Source organism: Bombus vancouverensis, chromosome 11 (genome assembly GCF_051014615.1).
Source record: "Bombus vancouverensis nearcticus chromosome 11, iyBomVanc1_principal, whole genome shotgun sequence".
NCBI classification, from domain to species: Eukaryota; Metazoa; Arthropoda; class Insecta; order Hymenoptera; family Apidae; genus Bombus; species Bombus vancouverensis.
The window spans coordinates 12,697,467-12,717,550 of record NC_134921.1 but is presented as its reverse complement, the minus strand read 5'-3'; the positions used below and the strand labels follow the sequence as shown (position 1 = coordinate 12,717,550).

The following is a 20,084-nucleotide window of genomic DNA, read 5'->3' as shown; positions in this document are numbered from 1 at the left end:
GTAAAAAAATTCCATGTAAACAGGATTATCGTTTGCAATGCACGAAACAGTTTGTAAAAAATTCTCGTTGTTCCACCACTGATGGTAGCGACATAAAACGTTGGCAATAACCACGAATTCCGTCTCTGACGAATCGCGGGCAAAGGTTAATTAAAAACGCACACATCGCTGTACCGTTCTATTGAAAGTTTAAAATGTCCGGGAATATAGCATTAACAGCGTTTAAACCAAGTTTATCCGAACCGGAAGATTTTTTAACAATCTTACGGTGTACGAGAAAAATAGCCTCAGGGTGCTTTTCTGTTGGTTACGATGTATGTGCGACTCCTTTAAGAGGAGACATGAAAGCCCTCTCAAAGTTGCTGCCTGAAGAACACGTCGTGTCGTGAGCTGCTTTTCAGGCATTTTCCAAGCCAGTTGGAAAATACGGAAATTCCGTCTGCATTAAGGTACAAACTCGCAGTGATTACTTTCATATAGTTAGAGCACGAAAGCCGACTAGATGTTTGCTGGTAATAAAAAATATTTATCGCTACGTTAATTTAATTATATTGTTACTATTATTACTAAAAGACAGCGAAAATAATAGCCTTTATGCGAAGGTTGTCGATTCAACATAAATGAAGACCGCCGCAGCATTAATTAGAATTTCACTCAAAATGCATTTTCGCTCGATCCATCCACCTTTTATTCATCCTTCGATCGTTTTATCCCATATAATATGTTCTTGGAGACTCCAATTACGTGTAACTGTACGACACATGCTCACCGAGACGATACAAGATGCTTAATCAATTCCTAGTTAGTTGTTCAAATAAAGGATCGATTCGAGGCTCGAAAGCTCGGAACTGCGAATACCTGGTTCCGTAATTGCTTCTCTCGAGCGAGCACGACGTGGTACGAACCGCACGAATGTCGTTATTCGCGCTATTTACAAAATCAGAGGTCCTTTTACAACGAGAAGAAAGAAATACTCGTAGAACGGAATTGATTTCGCATTACTGGAGCAACGTTTCTTAAACCTTCTCCATTGGTGACCCCAGTTATATACGTAGATCGGTAATTAATCGAAGAAGTTTGATTTCAAACAATTCTTTGTTATATTTACTATTCTATCGCTTATTTACCACTTACTAGAACAAAACGTATCGACGAGATAAATATGATCGTTTAGTTTGCAAAAGAATTCAATCTCGATTGGATATTTGATGTAACGCGTTTCTCAGAATTAATATTGTATCATGATTATACAATCTTGAATGATAAAGACGTCGTTTTGCGATAAATATGTAGTACAAGTGTCTAGGGCCATTGTAGAAATTACTGGAAATTTTGTACTAATTCGGAGTAAAAATCCATTTAACCGATCTTTTAAAAAGCTCTTATTTCATATCTATCTCGACTGATAACTCGCTGAATTCTTCATGATCCTTTAGTAACAGATGATCGACATTTTTCATTTCGCTGGTGTAGTTCGTTGCGGCAGATGCACAAATTTTCACGATCCGCTAATTCTGTTACGCAAGCCAGAGTTTAAGAAGCTCCGTACTGGAGGATCAAAGTCGAACTTTTACCACGGCCGTAGGTTGTATCGTTTGCGCCCAACAGTACTTCAATTAACTTTAATTCGATGAAACGACGGAATCGAATTGAGATAAAAATGAACGCCGACGCGACAACTTTCGATGTGAAATATTTCAAACGAATCAACGTACAGACGTCGCGTCACTTCGTTTCGCACGGAATTGGATTAAAGCGAGGCCTTTCCTTTTTCCCTAACGAAAGTTCAGAGGAGAGCGGAGAAAAAGTAAAGATCATTTAACGAATTTGAGTTACGCGATTCGCTTTTTGGCTGCTATCGGAAATTGCTTTTGATGCGACCTAGACATGGCCGAAGGATGAAAAACTGCGAACTAAAGTAACGCGCGGTGCTTTTCGAATTGCTCTTTGCGAAAGAAGAAAAATATGCAACTTGAAGAGTTTAATAATTTGATCCATGTATTTATTAGAATACGTTCCAATGACATTTCATTTTCTTATCGTATTCTTTACAAAAATTTTTCTACAGGTGTACGTATTTAAGAAATCGTATATCGGATCGGTCGACAGTTAATACATTAATCACGGTTGAACGGAATTGGAATGTCACTTCAATGGCTCCTTTGATACGGTTTCATGGAAACCTCCCAGAGATCCTGTCACGTATTATCAAGTCTGTGACAGTAATTCGCTATCGGCGGAGATTCCAGCAACCTTGATACTCCCTCGGAGATCTCTTCCTACCACGAAACATTAGTAGCAATGGAATTCGCTGGATTGGGGAAAAAATGGGGGCTCTTAAGATTGGAAAATTCAATTCGTATATTAATTTATTGTAAAATCATCGAAATACGATGTAATTTCTTGTACGGTATATTTCACGTTCAACAATTTATTCGTCAACGTTCGTGTCAAACGTAAGAGCGAAAGATAAAAATTGGGGAAATCCAAAACACCGAACCAAATACAGAATTGGTTATATCGAAGCTTCATCACGTCGTTGGTAAACGTCACGAGCTCTGAAGCACATTCTCTCCTTCATCATCGATCAATCCATTTGTCATGCGTTAGAATTAACAAACCAAATAATGTCACAATAGTTCGAAGGTTTCACAGTCCGTGCGAAACATCAATACTTCGATAATTTCGGAAAGCATTTGATTTTCCATCGTGACGTTTGTCAGTAATACGTTCGATGATCGTTTAAAATCATCGAATAAAAGAACGATCGTATCGTTTTCTTTAACGAGTTTTGATAACTTTACCTCTCGCGTTAACGTTGAAAATTGTACATAAAATATTTAAATTGATTACGTAGCTTAGTTTCAGCTTCTACCCATTTATTCCCGTTGTTGCTTTTCCCATGCAAGTTTCGGCGATACCTATCGAACATAGCCACTTCGCTTTTGCTATGGCTATCAGCCAAGTTGCACTCATTTTTGTGCTAAATTAGACAGAGAGGTAACGTGCATTTGAAGATGAGGATTTGGACACGATGCAGGAATAAAAAGTTTGTATTTTTAGCTTGTCCCAGTTAAGCGCAATTGTTAAATATGCACACGTCAATGACGAAGTCACGAAAGCGTATAATTAGAAAATATTCGCCAGCCGTAAAACTTCCGGGAAATTCGACGTGTCACGGAGGAATATAAGAACACGTTACACGAGTCGTAAAACTATGAAATTAAAAGAATCGAAACGGCCAACTTGCAGAGAGATTTTATTGGATTTTGTCTCTCGATAAAGTGATAACTTGGAATAAATACGATTCTAAAAATATTATATTAGGTGAATATAAATATTAGACGAATTCGATTCATTTAAGTATACTTTAACGCTGAACGCTGCATCACAGATATTTCTCCAAACACCAACATATTTTATAATCCTCCTCTTCTTTCTCAACCGAAACCAGAAACTCAACTAAGAAAGTTTTACCTTTGGATGAATTTCCCATTGAAATACGATGAAGTATACTATGTACTTTGAAATAGATACTCTTCACCGCTTCTATCTGCGGCAAACTATCAATAAGACTTAAAAAATATGTATACACCAGGTGGTTCGTAACCGATGGCACAATTGGGTACAGATTGATTCTGTGAGAAAAGATTAGGCGAAAATACAGAGTAAAATGTTCGAGAAGATTTTATTCCATATTTTCGGCTTATTTTCTCTCGTAGAATCACTCCATATTCGATTGTACCACCAATTACGGACCACCCTGTATATCCCTTTACCTACAATCTATGGTCTATTGGAATAAAAAAAGAATAAAAGACGTTAGATACAAATAAAATGTAGAAAATCTGGAGCATTCGTAAAGAATCGAGTATTACTAAAATAAAACTCACAGCTTGGAGAATGTCCGCAATTTTGCCATATTGCTGGCTTTTCGACGGAATCATCTACCTTCGCGACGTTCCATTCGAGGAGAAATATCGATATTCCGGTTGAAGTGTAGCCAGACAGTGAAAGAAAAAAAGGGACAGACGGAATCTTCATTTTCCACGCATTAAACACCTTTAGAATCGACAAGGCACGGCGTAACGTCGCGAAAAATGATCAGAAATTCATAGCAATCGCGTCGTACAAGACGACTATACTCCGTGTGAAAAGACTTGCCTCTCGTTCATCGTGAAAAGAGGAGTACTTTCTGTCAAAGAGAAAATATCTTTGGCTTTTCGCAAGTAACGAAAAATGGTGACAAATTCGTTGGAATCTCGTCGCGATCGTCGATCGTGGCCCGTTACGATTCACTTCCTATGGAAAAAAGCTTGACCCTCGTCGGCTCTGTGAAACAACGAAGAGTTTTCGACAAAGGGTCGAAGATTAAATTGCGCGTAATCGATGACCGATATCCCTATAAATCAAATCAACTGACAAAAAGTACGCACTTGCCGTTGATTCTCTGGTGGTGTCGTAAAGTTTTCATTTAACAGAGAAACGCTGCTGTTCGATATCGTAACGGTACGAATCGAGCATGGGACAAATGCAAAGTTCCGTTTGTCGGAATACCGCGGTACTCGATAGAGAGTTTTGCTGGTTCTACCCATTTGTGACGATCGTAGATTTGCCGAACGCGTACGATTTTCTTATTTCCTTTTTCAAGCGTTTTGGCGAGAAGCGTTTCGAGAAACGTGGTTCGCGTGGGAAAATTGAAAATCAAAAGAGAAATTTGCTCGCCTTCGTTCTTTTTAAAGGGCCGTCGAAAAGGCTGAGCTTGTGTATCTTGACATAACGAAGGTGGCGTGTGTCTATAGGCAATTCTTGTAATAGCGCTTTTCATAGCAGGTTGAACTTCTGTTGAAACGCGTGAATGAAAAATGATAGTTATTTTCGTGGAAATACCACGGCTATCTCGGAGGAAAGGTCGTATAGAAGATTGCAGCTACAAATTATTTCATCTTGTGCGTACAGTAGATAAAATCTTGTATATTAAGTTGATGCGTATGAAATATCGTTCCTCCTAAATACAATTTAGAAATTAGATATTTATATTAAAATGCTAATGCATCCTGTATACGTCTCTAATTACCCAACAGTTGCATTTAGAACTTGTCTTTTACACAGTTGTCTCTTAGAAGCTCTTGGAAGTTTGTCATACGTCGTTCATTATTGACAAGTAGTAAGTAGCAGTCGAAGGAAGTAATTTTCGAAATTCTAATTAAAATACTTAATTAACAAAAAAATACCAACGTGAAAATACACATTCTTATCTTCAAAAACGTCTACGAGCTTCTAATCGAATAAAAGATATTGTTCAAACTTTTAACCAGTTTGGGGTGACTCTACAACAATTAGTAACTTAAATATTTTGAAACGAATTACGTGAGAACATCTACTCTACGTGTAAAGATACTTGTAAAAATGTAGAAGAAGATTTGTTCCGTTTAAGACTTCGTTTTCGAAAAGATCGAGACATAAACGCGTTCCATGGGAAGAGCGTTAATCGCAGATTTTTCAAACTCGATTTTTTCGAGTACGAAGGCTGCAGGAAGAAAGATCCTTCCTCTTTTCACGACTTATTTTTGCATATAGCATACGCTCTTACCGTGTATTACCGACTATAAGCTTTTTCCGATAGTGAAAAATATGCAGTAAAATTTAGAATTTTTTAAAACTAAAGTTTACGCAATAACATCGGAAATAAGGTAAAACGATAACCTAGGACGTTTAAATTCAACAAAATTCCCTAGCTCACCAGCTTCTTGCGATAGAATCACGATTCCAATCTCTTGGATTAGGCATCGTCATCGCAAGTGGCATTCGATTGTGCCATTTCGATGACTCTTGGCAACGATTCACGCGGAAATCGGCTTACACGGAGAATGGGGACATCGAACCTTACACAAGTGCCTTCTGGATTCGTTTCCAGTGAAAATGGGGAATGTCAGCAACGTTTCTATCATTTTAGTATTTGATCGAGTGCATCGAAAACAGATAGTTCTTTCATTGAATTCCTTTCGACTCTTGTAATCAGAGTGAAATGACGTTCGCCGTTTGACAGCGGGTCGTTTCTAGTGTCAAAATAGATGGAACGAAATGCGAAGTAGAAGATCTTTTCATTTGTCTAAGAAATAATAATACTCAATCTTATGAAATATCATAGCAAGCGGTACTTGAACTATTTTAGTTCTCCGCTATGGTATCACGTTAAAACAAACAACGGTACACGAAATATGAAATTCCTTCTATTGTCAATATGTTAAAAATGCAAACAAAGATCCATCAAGTTGTCGGACATCGAACAGTATCAAAGATCTGAATAACTGACTGTAAGGTAGCAGATAGACGCAAGCCTATATAAACGAAAGGGGAATGGAATTGAAAGAAACGCTGAAGGGCTCTCGAGAGACAAGATATATATGTTCAAGGATGTACATAACTCGATAGGTAAAAGATTTTGAGGCTACCGGCAAACAGTCTTAGATTGGAGAGATCTTGCTTGTCCTCTTGCGTTAGTCAACGACGGATGCTTATCTTGTAAGTCTGCTTCAGCGATTGAACAACTTAATGAGGGGAATTCTTTCAAAGACTATTTTCTTTTTTTCTTATTACGGTAGTTTAACGATATAGATAATTACGTTCCTGTACAATTTACGATCGGAATTGAACTAGTTTATACGGTTCGGTGAAAGGCGAAGGAAAGCAAAGACGACTATGAGGGATGGACTTTGCCAGGCTGTCACAGACTTATGGTCTCTTGACAGACGTGAATCGATAAGCCATGGGAACCCGCAAACTGGCGCCCTATTGCGTGACGCGAGGAATTCCAGGCTCGTGGCTGAATATTCCACCCTCTTAGCACCGACAACAGTTCCATCAACGTCAACGTGTCGCCATCATCGTGTTTTCATTTCTCATTGCAGGCCGTGTGGGTTTCTCTGAGTCGGAACCGGCGATAGCAGAGCCGCGATCAAAATGAGTATCCTGAACACGGATTCGGAAAACCGCGTGATCCTGAACGTGGGCGGTATCCGGCACGAGACGTACAAGGCGACCCTGAAGAAGATCCCCGCGACCAGGCTGTCAAAGTTGACCGAGGCTCTCGGTAACTACGACCCGATCCTCAACGAATACTTCTTCGACAGGCATCCGGGGGTCTTCGCCCAAGTGCTCAATTACTATCGCACAGGGAAGCTCCACTATCCGACCGATGTGTGCGGACCGTTGTTCGAGGAGGAACTCGACTTCTGGGGACTCGACTCCAATCAGGTGGAACCATGTTGTTGGATGACATATACCCAGGTATATAAGCATCGGCGCACATCTATCCAGCTTTCAGTTTTCTTTGTCGTGTTCACTTAGCTATTCGTAGATGCGGTTTTATCGATCGCGGGTGCAAGATTAAGGGACGAGAGATCGCGATTTTTCAAATACGCGTTCGAATTTAAGACGTATCGTCGTCGTTGACGAAGAGTCAGCGTATCTACGGAGTTAAAATTGGGAATTGTTAGATTACGTTAGATACAGTTCTACTCGTCGATTAGAAGTTTTTTGAGTTTACGTAAATTTGACTCTACGTTGATATCGAGCGACTTGATTTGTTGTTGTTAGATTATTCTCGATAGAATTAAGTAATTTAAAAGCACATGTAATTATCGTTTGACTATAAATATTATTCCTTGTCCACGTGCTTAAACATAGGAGATAGTATAGAAATATGATCGTATCGCTTAATCTGCATCCGCAATCACACTAGTAAATACTGATTTTTTTACGACATAATGGGAATGTGTTTGTTACGTCTGTTTATAATATCGTTTTATATTCAATCTAGATCTATAATCGCAAATACGAAGCATTGCACTACGCAAACGATGTGACACAAGTGTCATCGATTTTATTTAATCATTAATAATACTATCGTTCGTTAATTAATAGTGTACATACACCAGTACATAGAAAATCACCGCTCGTATAATGCAATTTGTATAATATAATCGACGTGTATCCTATTCGTTTTATCGTATTATCGCTCGTTTAATCGAGAATTAGACACAGAACCACGATCGTGTAAATTTTCGTTTACACGATTCTAAATATTCGCCATTTGTCGGATGAATTTAATTTAATACCCTTAACAATTTTGAAGGAGGCGACAAATCGCGTACACAGATAAAATAATGAATTATTCCTCTCTGTGGTCGTTATTTCGGTCAACTGATTCAGCAAAACAACGAGACAGTCGAATCGAACAATTCCTACTTTTATAATGAAAAAAGAATCATTTCCATCGATGAAATCGCGATGTCCCATTTGTAAATTTTTTCACCATTCGTTGTTCCACAATTTCACCAGTGTATATCTATCGATTTAACGAATATCAGTGACAATCGTATTAATTTGCTGATGAAATTCGTTCGCTTTAACATTCCGACAATTTTACGAGCCAGACAAAATACCAAATAATATTATTTTAAAATCATCCTTGGAAATTATTCAGAAATTAATCTACTCAGAAACGTTGTAATATGTTACCAAACGATAGATTTAACATGGATTCGACCCGCTTACATGTTTTTTACATTCTTCTCGTTCCTTTCTCCGTTTTAAATTCTACGGTACACGCACAATTATCGATTCGCGGAAACTAGCACACCGTGTACGAGGCGAGCGAATTGATGCATCCATTGTCGTGCACATTCGTAAGACGCATGTACGAAAGAAAATCGAAAGCTAGGAAAAATCTGTAAAAATTTCGTTCTTCCGGTCTACGAAATACCGATGCGTACCGATCGTTGTATGGAAATGAAAGGAACCGATCGAATAAATTGCATTTTGTTTCCTTCGTCTCGCTATTAACGTGTGACACCGATGTCAGACTCATGGCAAAACGTAATTAATTGTATTATACGATGCGACTGTGAAACAAAATTGAATTTATCGTATCGCTTTACTTTTTCGTAAGTCGTACTATTTTTTCCTCCCTCTCTCTCTCTTCTTTCATTCTTTTTTTTTTGCGAAAAAAGTAGGAGAAACGTAAAAGTAAGCAGTCGGGCAAGTTTCCAAAGAATAGTAACTCGATTATCATAATTGCAGCAAATCTGAAATATTCTTTTTCGTTTTCATACCATTGAACTTCGCGAATCTTACTTCTTCACCGATGGACCGAAGTATTACAAATTTATTCTCTTCCTCTCTGAATGAAACCGTTTCGTCGTCGTTCCTCTTTTTCTTGCCTCTCACCCTTCGTTTCACTTTCGATTTATACTATGAAGTAACTTACTTTCTCCTCGACTTCGTTCATTGAGTGTCTCCAAACCTTATCCCGTGAGATTATCCATCTTGACCCATTTACGACGTCTGGACCAAACGGTGACCATTTGCAGCTTTGACCATATTCGACCCGTGTTGGTCGTTGGGTATCGGGAGAAAAAGATGAGGGGAAACGAGAGATTTATGTGGAGGCGCCTATAGAACGCAGGGTAAAGGACATCTTTGGGGTTTGATTAAACGCCATTGATTTGTGACGGTGGATATAAATAAAGTAACAAGGTGCGATTTTTCCGAGGCACTGAATATTTCACTGGAATTTATATGGCTATTTGTTTCACGGGCAGTAGATCTTTTTTTCGAAATAATGGAGTGGAAGGTTTCTCGAAGGTATCAGGGCAACGAGGCAAATAAATGTTAACAAAGGGAGAAAGAATCGGACGTTAGGAGTTGATATTACACTATCGATAGAAAAATTGGAAGCAGTAATTTATATGTGGAGTAATTACTACAAATAAGTGTAAACTTTTGGCTGTTAGCGTATGTATTTCATTTCTGGAAAAAGATGCACATGTATCCTTTTTTTGTTTTTATAGAGTCTTCCAATTATTGAAATATTGAAAAAGCTACTGATTCGAACAGGTATCTGTGAATAAAATTCTCACGTTCAGATAGTGTCTTAAAATAGTGGTTTTTTAAATAAAGTAGTTAAAACAACAGTAGTAAACATAATTCGTATAATATGCACATTATTATTTTCATCACACATGGCCATAAATCATGGCGACCACATTATAGTACGAGTGTGCACATGCAGCTGTCGTGACAATAGAAGATTAAGATATTATCTGTGAGTCGCTACGAATACGATAAAATCTCATCATTCGTAATACGACACGTACGTAAACAGTGTTACCTTTATGTGTGCGCCGGATAAATTTATCATTTAATTAGAGTAATGGAATTCATTTGTAAATGGTTGTCGAAACGTAAGCGTCGTTAATGTTCGTACAATATTGACAATCCTCGGGAACAGTTTCCATTATTTCGCGATTTCTGATGAAAGTACAAGTACAAATATCAAGTTTTGGAGAGATATTAGAACCGTGACCCGATCTAAAACTTACTAACAATGTCTAAATTTCAAATATCAGTTAGGGTACTCTGAAAGAACGAAACATTAGCTTTGCCAAGAATTGTTTTTAAATTTTACAGTAGAAAACTTGCAAATTCGTCGTTCGCAAGCAAGCTGATCGTATAACGGAAACGTGTAGCCATTTTTGTATTGTTACCTATTAAATTATCGCGCAGAAGAGACCAAGAGAAAGGATTTTTATGGGAAACGGAAGAATATCGCGGGAGTCTCTGTGAAAATTTGAAACGCGTTCCGTAGATCTATTGCGCTGCGGGGGCAAGATTCGGTGAATCTCGAGATTAGATCCGAGAAGATAATTTAGCGAAGAATGCTGTGTAACTCTGGCGAATTACTCGTAGTTTTCCATTGTTTCGTAAATATTTAAAGACCTAACTGATCTTCTTAGCTGGCTGTTGCGACGTTTCAAAGATACACGTGCAAAATGCCTGATATCAGTGGACGTGTAGCAGCCTATGAGTTGATAATAATTCTAGAAATTAATCAAAAATAAGTTACATACGATAAATGTTAGATTATTAATCAACGTTAAAATCAATCGTTAACGAACACCACAATCAAGCGAGGCTGTACTACCATGTAATCGCTAACACGTTTTCTTTAACATATTTGCGCTTAAAGAGTTGTATTCTTCGGAGCCATAGAGAAAAGAAAGTTTTGATAAAAAAAAATTTGTTTAATTAATTTTTTTAATTTTTTTAATTTTTTTAATTTTTTTAATTTAATTATTTTTTAACATGAAATACAAAAATACGTAACTACATAAGTATAAGGTCCTTTTCTGCGACGTGAAAATTCGCGACTATCGCGAGTATAAAAGCGATAGAACAGAGTTCGAAAATTTACGAACACGTCGTGGGCGATTTTAATGATCGTCTAAAGGGATTTTCGATGTCGACAGGGGCGTTTCTAGTCGATTAACTGCACGATCGCGTACCCTATATCGTCTTCTAATCGGGGTCGTGTATATACGTCCTTCACGGTTTCCGGTTCTGATATATCGCATTCGCCAAAATCCAGTAACGACAAGCCTGCAGTAATATTCAAATGCTGCTCGCCACAATCGTAGCATACCATTCCACGAGTCTCTCGTACATTGTACATTATCCAAATTGTCAATCAGCGTCCAATTAGCTTCAAAGTAGTAATGGTACCTCAGAAATATTCCTGGAATTGCACGTCCGTGTTTGCCAATTCGATTATTCCGTTATCCGGTGTTTTCTCCCTACTTGCCTCGGGTTGCTCTGCATGTACGAAAAGCTGTCGTAGAGTTTGCATCTTACGAGCTGTTATCATCCATTGAATCTGTTCTTACCATAATTTATGATATCAATATTTGAGAAACGATTGAACGTTTAACCATTCCATGGTTAGAATATGAAATCTTCTTGACCGATTGATTTCAGTTTTGCGGTGTAAACATCCGGTGCCCGTGAGATTTCCCAATTAATTCAGAAATTTCTAGTGATCCGCGAAAGAGGCGCGTAAATACCGATGAAGACCGAATAATATCCGTTCAGACGATAATTTCTTTGTTGCCAAGCAGTAATCCGATACGATCTTAACTCGTAAAGCCGAGAACAGAAATGAAACGTGAATTATGGAAAATTTAATGGGAAACTGTGAAACGAATTTATCGATCTTCGTGCTCGATTAAGGCCATAGAACGAATCTACGGAGCTATTGTAAATAAGAAGCTTTTGCGTTGCGTCTTCTGTTCCCACGAAGAAATTCCTGCTACAGTTTTTTAGATTACTTTTACATTAAAACGTTTCGAATTTTAAACGAGTATCAGAATATCGGAAGAAGTTGTTAGAATTAATGAATTTAATCCAGAAGTTTAATCCTTTCGTTACGATGGAATTAGCCGCCAACGCGCTTCCGCTGCAGGGAACAGTTCAAATTCGCGAAGCCGCAAAGCCGTTTTGACGCAAAAACAAGTATAACAGCCGGCAAATTATTGGCTTTTTCGTGCACGGTGTTTCAAATTAATATATAAAGAATTATACAAACAGATGTACGTGTCAGATTAACCAAAGTTTAATTGAAATTGTTTAGTACAGTATCGTACGGTAAATCTCAAAGCAAAAATTAGGATCGGTAAAAGCTACAATCTCTGAACTTTTAAACGAGTAAAATTTCCAACGTCGTCCACCCTCGAAACTATGAAATCGAATAAAGATAGCCAAGAAATCTACGTTCGTAAAGCAAGCAATTTAATTCATATTCAAAGAGTAGACCGTTAGTTTCGAATGCTCGCAAATATAACTAACATAAATAACACAAGATCACTCGAATCTATCGCTAAAGTCGTTGACTGGACGATTCGAAAAAAAGACAGGCGAGGTCGGTTCCGATTAGAACGTCGATCGGTTCCGCTCAATTAACGTAAACAATCTCGTCGATAGCCGCGGCGTGCAAACGAGCAGCGATTATAATCGAATTCCCGTTGGAACCCGACGAAACGAGGCCGGCCGAAAAAAGCGGCATCGAATTTCCCGGTGATTAGGATTAATCATGAGACGAAGGTGCGAATCCCAATGGGCGAGTTCATTGAACGATGCGGTGAAACATGGCTCGTGCAACTCTATTTGCCTGGTCCAAGTTAATCTCGTCCCTTGATTTATCGAATTGCGAAGGATTCCCATAATCAACGCGAAATACTCGTAATAAAATGACAAAAAGCTTCTTCGTGACGGTGTAACAAACGATAGCAGCTTCCGAGTTTGCTCGCACAGGAAATTTTTGCTAATACGACGCCTGTATGCTAAACGATGGATGAGCGTGAAAGTTCGAGCTTCGATGAGATCACACGCGTAAACTTGGCAGCTTCGAGTATTTTGCGTCGATCCGGGCAATCCTTAACACGTTGACCGAGGTCGGATCGTCGATCTTTCGAGCGTAATTCTTTACTTGTCTCTTATCTTCGTTTCTGTTTAAATTAAGAATCGGTAGCATTCACATTTGCAAGAGTTAAAAGCAGCCTGACTGGAATTCATTCGTCTCTATTAATTTCGAATTTCGTAATTAAAAAAGATTCTGATTAGGGGACGACCCGTTTTGACAGTTTGTTTATCAGCCGGTAATAGGAGCGTGGACCGATGATCCGCCAGGTGAAAGAGGAAACTGATGAAATCATGTGTCCCCTTGGGAAATCCTCCCCCTATCATTCAAATGTGCTGCTAGTTGTGAGCTACAATGAATGTTTGCGTATGGAAATTCGAAGCAAGGGAATTGGACGAGTTTAATTCTCGTGCTTCGATCGCGCATTGTTACTTGCATTTGTTATACGTCCAATTTCTGGAAGAATTTACTATAGTCGCAGGCTAGTTGCTCTATTAAGGTTGGATCGTCATCGTCATCGCATCAAATGAGAATCGAATTGAAAAGAAATACCGGGACAAAAGAGCAGTTTATAGATTGACGTATTCATCCTTTATAGAGCAAAGAGATATTTCATTTTATCAGCAATAAAATACGGTATCGTGAGTTCCTAGGAATTAGACGAAACGCAAGTGACTTCGATGTGAGAGCGAATGCTGTATAATGCCTGTAAAGACGATGCTGGTTTCGAAGCGATCTTGTTTCATTAGGGTCTGGTCGAGGAGAAAGCATCGTTGGTCCGAAAGAGGGTAAAACGCGTATGAATTCGCAGAAACATCCACAGTCTTATCCTGTATCAACGATCGTAACGAATATCGTCGTTGATAGGATCGTGCCTAGAGTACCCAGCACCGAAAAGGTCAATGATAAATCTAATAAAAGCCTCGTATATTCATTCAAACACAATCTCGGTCATAATTCCCTCGTTTTCTTTCGGCAAAATCCTGCACGTTATATACAACCAATTCCGCGAAACGATCTGTACTCCCCCAATCTGTTGGCGAACAAAAGCGGGGCATCAAATTAGCAATAAGAAAGCGAAAGCTCGAACAAACGATACTTTATAAGAATCATCTCTCCATTGTCTCCGAGTGTCGAGTTCGTCCCTCGAGTCGTCGCCGCCCAATAAAGAAACACACGGCCGTATAATAACACGATGATTCAGAGCTACGCGAAATCGTCCAGGGACTCCTTCGCACAAAGGAATCCAGGAAACCGGTGGGTTGGTTGGAAGCGTGCCGAAGAATACTCGGAGAGCCGCGAGAAGTCAGAGCGCAGTGTCATTTACCCTATGAAACCGGCAATTTCACGTGGCAGCCAGAACAAATGCGCCACGTGGGGTAACTCGAGACCACGATGCTTTCGTCGGTCCTTTTCACCGCCATGAGATACATGCATATTCCGTGGCTGGAAACTTCGCTAGCGAAAGGAACGTCGGCCTGATTGGTTTCCACCGGAATGGGACTACCGTCCGTGACGTGACGTGACGTGACGTGAAAAATAGGGCACACGTATTTTCGCCATTGGCCAAACTTGTCGTATATCTACAAATAGGTTGTTTGGATGTATTGTTTGGGACAGTCGAGACACGTCTATGCCAGATAGAACAATAATGCCGTAGTCGATTTAAGTTCTGGGCTGCAAACCTTATTTCTGACTGTGCGGCATTCTTTCTCCTGTCGCTTCCTCTCCGATAACCGTTCACCTATTAGTATTTCCAATTACACGTTTCGGTATTCGAAACGTGTAGCAGCAACTTTCCAGCCACGCATAATACGAATTACGGACGAGAACGTAATAGCAACAGGAATAACGTAAAATAGAAATAACGAGATGTAACATACGGTGTGATCGTGAGTTTCGAAACCAGCTAGAATTTAGTCGTAGCTGAAATTTGGAATGACTTTCTTCTTTCGATATGTAGACATTCACGTACGCTTTGCACGCGCTTTTTTATGTGTGTCCCGAGGAAAAGCACGAACAAAAAAAAAAAAAAAAAAAAAAAATACGCACCTTCGAGAGAACGAGAGAGTTTCGCAGGTACGAATAACGATCGTTGTTGCATCCTTCCTCTCTTCCACCCCGACCCGCTCTTCTAGCATCGGGACACGCAGGAAACGCTGACAGTCCTCGACAGGTTGGACCTCGATACCGAGAAGCCGACCGACGAGGAACTGGCAAGGAAGTTCGGTTTCGAGGAGGCATATTACGAGGGCACTCTCACGTGGTGGCAAAAGCTCAAGCCCCAGATGTGGTCGCTGTTCGACGAACCCTACTCCTCGCTGGCAGCCAAGGTTCGTATACTTGTATTTTGTATATTTTGTATATTTTGTATATTTTTCATGTGTATACATTTGTTTTCTCTAGACAAGATGGACAATACGATAGAACTACACCGATTGGAACAGAATTTTAGTTAGCGCTGGAATTAAACTTTAACGACTTTAATCGTATTAGATAAACATGTTGCAATGTGTAAACGTACGGTATATCGATATTTCGGATAATACGTAATTTTAATAACATCGATACATAACGTAGAGATAGTAATCAATGCGTTTTCAATGTAGCTTTAAATTTCCAAGTGAAAGCAATTAATTGATTAAATGTTACATTAAAAGCGTTCGGTGCCATCGAAAAAGGTGTTAAAGCTTGCAGTTAAGGGCTAACCGTGTTACGGTGTTCTAGTTTATACACCCGTTTCGATCTTGTTCTCGTTTCAACGAACAAATAGCATTTAAATATTTTATTTGTTATCGAATTTCAGATTGAAACGAAGATTTGTTATTAAGCGCGAGTTTTAGTATATAAATACACGAAGAAAAGGAAAAAGGAACTGGTTTTGTCAGGTCCTGTTATTATGTTAGGTAGCTGTCAAAAGTTTGACGGCAACTTGTTTGACAGAAACTTCGGGGTAAGAAGTTTAAACATACTTCGCTCGTGGTTAACCAAGAAACGTAGTTCGTAAAATATACACAACAACGAACTATAAATAAGGTTAAAATTTATAGCAGAAGCTAGCCATTATTTTCTATCATGTATTAAACAGTCGACTCCGTTATATTTTGTATAAAAATTGTTGCTTTATTATAATGAAACGTCTTTTTGCACAAATGTCTACGCTATATGTCATTCGTGTTAAATAAAAAACGTAATAAAATCTGTTTAAATATTCACAGGCGATTTATAAAACTAGGAATAAGAGAACTACTACGAAGAAACACGTATCTTAATTCTCGTGAAACGCTCAAGTAGCTAAACGTGGTTAATAAAGCAGTGGCACATTGTTACGTCTTCTGAAAGTTCCATCGTAAAAACAGCTTTTCATTTATTTTCCCCCTGTTGCTGTTTATGACAAAGAGCGAGAAAACGAAGAAGTGGATCAAACTGAAAACTTTCAACTGTCGTACGCTGCTGTCAAAACGACAGAACTCCGCTGTAAACAGGTTTACGTTCAATGAAAAAGTTGTACACGATAATAAACTTCTATCGAGTTTCCAATACGCGATTCATGATCCAAAAGGAATAAAATTTCTGTACAGGTTGGATTCCGGCTTCGCAATTGTAAGACCAGATAGTATTCACGGAATGGAAAAGAAAGATCTCAATAAACGTTTTCCGTTTCGGCTAAAGGCATCCTTGATCTTTGTTCGTTCGTTGTTAATAAAGACAAGTAATTAAATCGAGCGGCGAAATGACAATTGGCTGTAGAATAATTGTGAATTTGTACGTTGTGCTGAAATTCTATAACCGTAAAACTTTTAATCAAAGTTAATAATAATTCACGATCTTTCTAGTGCGCGTCATCGTCGCAGGATATTCTCAAGGATATCTCTCGCTCCGTCGGTTATCGAAATTATTTATGATAAAAAGAGGATCTAACTCAACGGCAAAGAAGCGATTAAAGTACATCCAGGAATTGGTAGTTGGAATTTACTTTTCATATTACTTTTCTCCCGGCTTTATTTTCGTTTCATCTCGTCTTACCTGTGTTCTCTGTACGATCCCTTTCAACTATTATCGTCTTTCGCCTCCAATTCTATTATCCTGTCCACGTGAAGTTGACGTGAAATTATTACAATACCTTTCTCAGTTCGTTTCTCAGGAACACGGTGATTATTTTAGATCACAATACGTAGCATTACGTCGTACAAAGAAACACAAAGGTAGCATAAAATGAATCGTGCGATAATTTATCCAGCTTGTTATTATCTCCGATAGGAATTTTATTTAACACGAGTATAGATTGTCTTTTTTTTCGTTTAATTATGATTAACCAGTCAAATTTTCAGACATTTTGTAGAGTAACTCTAATGTTCGTGTATCACCAACGCGTTAAATCGCTGCGTGACAGAATGGATCGTCTATAGCCTCCGTTAATATCGGCCACATTCAAAAAAGAGTCATCGACGTAAATTCTCGTTCGTATCGAAGGTTAGCGTAACTACTTGTTTCGTAGCGACGTTAAAAGCTGTTGCCGAAGAAAATCGATCGTAGAGGTAAGAACGTACTGATCACGCAACAGCGCGTAACTTTTAACGTCGTTACAAAGAACAAAACACGGTGGAACCACGGTAACAGGATTTTCTATAAAAGTTAGTCGTGCGTTAGTACTCCTCTAGGCGATCCCCGCGATAATCTCAGTTTCATGATTCGACGTGATCCCTCCAGACATTTTATGGCCTATTCAGATTTTCGTCTAACATTGTCCACGTTCTGACGCTCATAATGAAAAGCAATTCTGAAACTTTAGTCATGCGTTGATATCTTCTTCGCGAGTGATAGCAGGGATTCGAATCACGTCCTCGACTCTTCGTTTCTTTATCCTTTTATCGCCGATCAATTTGTTGGAAGTGTTTGCGTTTAGTTTTAGGGTTCTGTTTGGAATACCCTAGAGAAGTGGGTATTTTCAATTATATCTTTGATCGTAGTATGATATGGATGATGCGTTTGTTACGACCGTCTACGAGAAGAAATTTTGATACGATGATAAATGTCTCGGGCAGTTCTCTAACACAATGCAAACTCGAACCTGACGATCAATCCACCTCTAATCAAATTATTCGAAATGCTCCACAGGTGATCAGCATAGTCTCGGTCCTGTTCATCTGCATCTCGATCTTGTCGTTCTGCCTGAAGACGCATCCGGACATGCGCGTGCCGGTGATCGTGAACCGATCGGTGAACACGGGGAACGGCAGCTCCTGGGCGGTGGATAAAACGCATACGAACGCTCACGACTTCTTTTTCTACATCGAGTGCGTGTGCAACGCCTGGTTTACTCTCGAGTTTCTAATACGGATTACCGCGAGCCCGAACCGGTGCGTGTTCATCAAGAGCTCGGTCAACGTGATCGACATGGTAGCTACCGTCAGTTTCTACATCGATTTGGGGCTACAGCGTTTCGCCTCGCATCTGGAGAACGCCGATATACTCGAGTTCTTGAGCATCATACGTATCATGAGACTGTTCAAGCTAACCCGTCATTCGTCCGGCCTGAAGATCCTCATCCAGACGTTCCGCGCATCCGCCAAAGAATTGACCTTGTTGGTCTTCTTCTTGGTCCTTGGCATCGTGATCTTCGCCAGTCTGGTCTATTACGCGGAACGTACCCAGTACAATCCGAAGAATGATTTCAAGAGCATACCATTGGGATTGTGGTGGGCTCTGGTCACGATGACCACCGTCGGTTACGGGGACATGGTGCCGAAAACCTACATAGGGATGTTCGTCGGCGCGCTGTGCGCCCTTGCCGGTGTCCTCACGATCGCCCTGCCGGTGCCCGTGATCGTCAGCAACTTTGCGATGTATTACAGTCACACGCAGGCGCGAGCCAAGCTACCGAAGAAGAGACGCCGTGTAATTCCGGTCGAACAGCCGAGAGTACGGACTCTGGGTGCGCCGTTGGGAGCGGCCGGGGTTGCAGGCACTATGGGGCCACCGGGATGCACCCAACAGCACATGCAGTCGGGTGGACCTACATCGGGATCCGGTGCTCTAGCCCCTGGCCTTGGACAGACGCCCGGGGTCGGCTGCACTGGCGGCATGGGACCTCAGAACAGACGGATGAACGCTATCAAGACCAATCATCCAAAGGATGTTTCGTTCGCCACGAAAACAGGTAAGTTCTCCATGCTTGATCGCGACACGTGTTTCTCGAGGATTAGGTTTGTCGTTTTCGCGTAAGTCCGCGTAGAAACGTATTTTACTCCGTTTCCACTGTCCACTATATTTCGTTGTCAAAATAAAATGTACGTATTTCTTATCGTATTATTAGGAGTACTGGTTAGTTACTAATACAAATCTATGGAAACGTAGTAATGGCATAAAAGGCGACAAGTGCTTGCCAGCGTAGAGTAAGATATCCTATCTTCGTAAAAACAGAATCCCCGCGACAATCCAATACGACGAATGCAACAACGCTATTGTACTAGTCGACTATTGACGGATTTCAAAGGCACTATCGTAACGTTTTCCATCGCCCACTCGCGTTTTTATGGGAGGAAAATGACATCGTAGGTTCGAGCGACGAGTAGCATTCCGATATAGATGCAAGTTTACCTACTCTTCGTTGATCAACAATTTTTCTATCCTTTCTTTTGCATGTATACCGTTTCGCGTTTAGAACGAAGAATACTACGGAACACAGAGCGTAGAAAGATACTACGATAGTGGTTTCTTGTCAGTGGTTTGACAAAATATATAGGTACAGACAAAGTCGTTAAAAGTTTTAACAGTTCCTTTCCACAGACACGTTTATTTGTATACGTACATATATTTAGGTTATCTG

General features: G+C 39.7%; 1 protein-coding gene across 1 annotated transcript in view; it reads left to right on the top strand.

Moving 5' to 3' along the window:
- LOC117154739 (Shaker cognate w) overlaps positions 1–20,084 on the top strand; it is a 47,440-nt gene that overhangs the window by 11,875 nt on the left and 15,481 nt on the right. The window contains exons 2-4 of the mRNA XM_033329981.2: positions 6,912–7,290; positions 15,394–15,588; positions 18,374–19,415. Of these exons, the coding sequence (XP_033185872.1) occupies positions 6,964–7,290; positions 15,394–15,588; positions 18,374–19,415 (1,564 nt within the window). The 5' untranslated portion in view covers positions 6,912–6,963. The remainder of the gene's footprint in view (positions 1–6,911; positions 7,291–15,393; positions 15,589–18,373; positions 19,416–20,084) is intronic.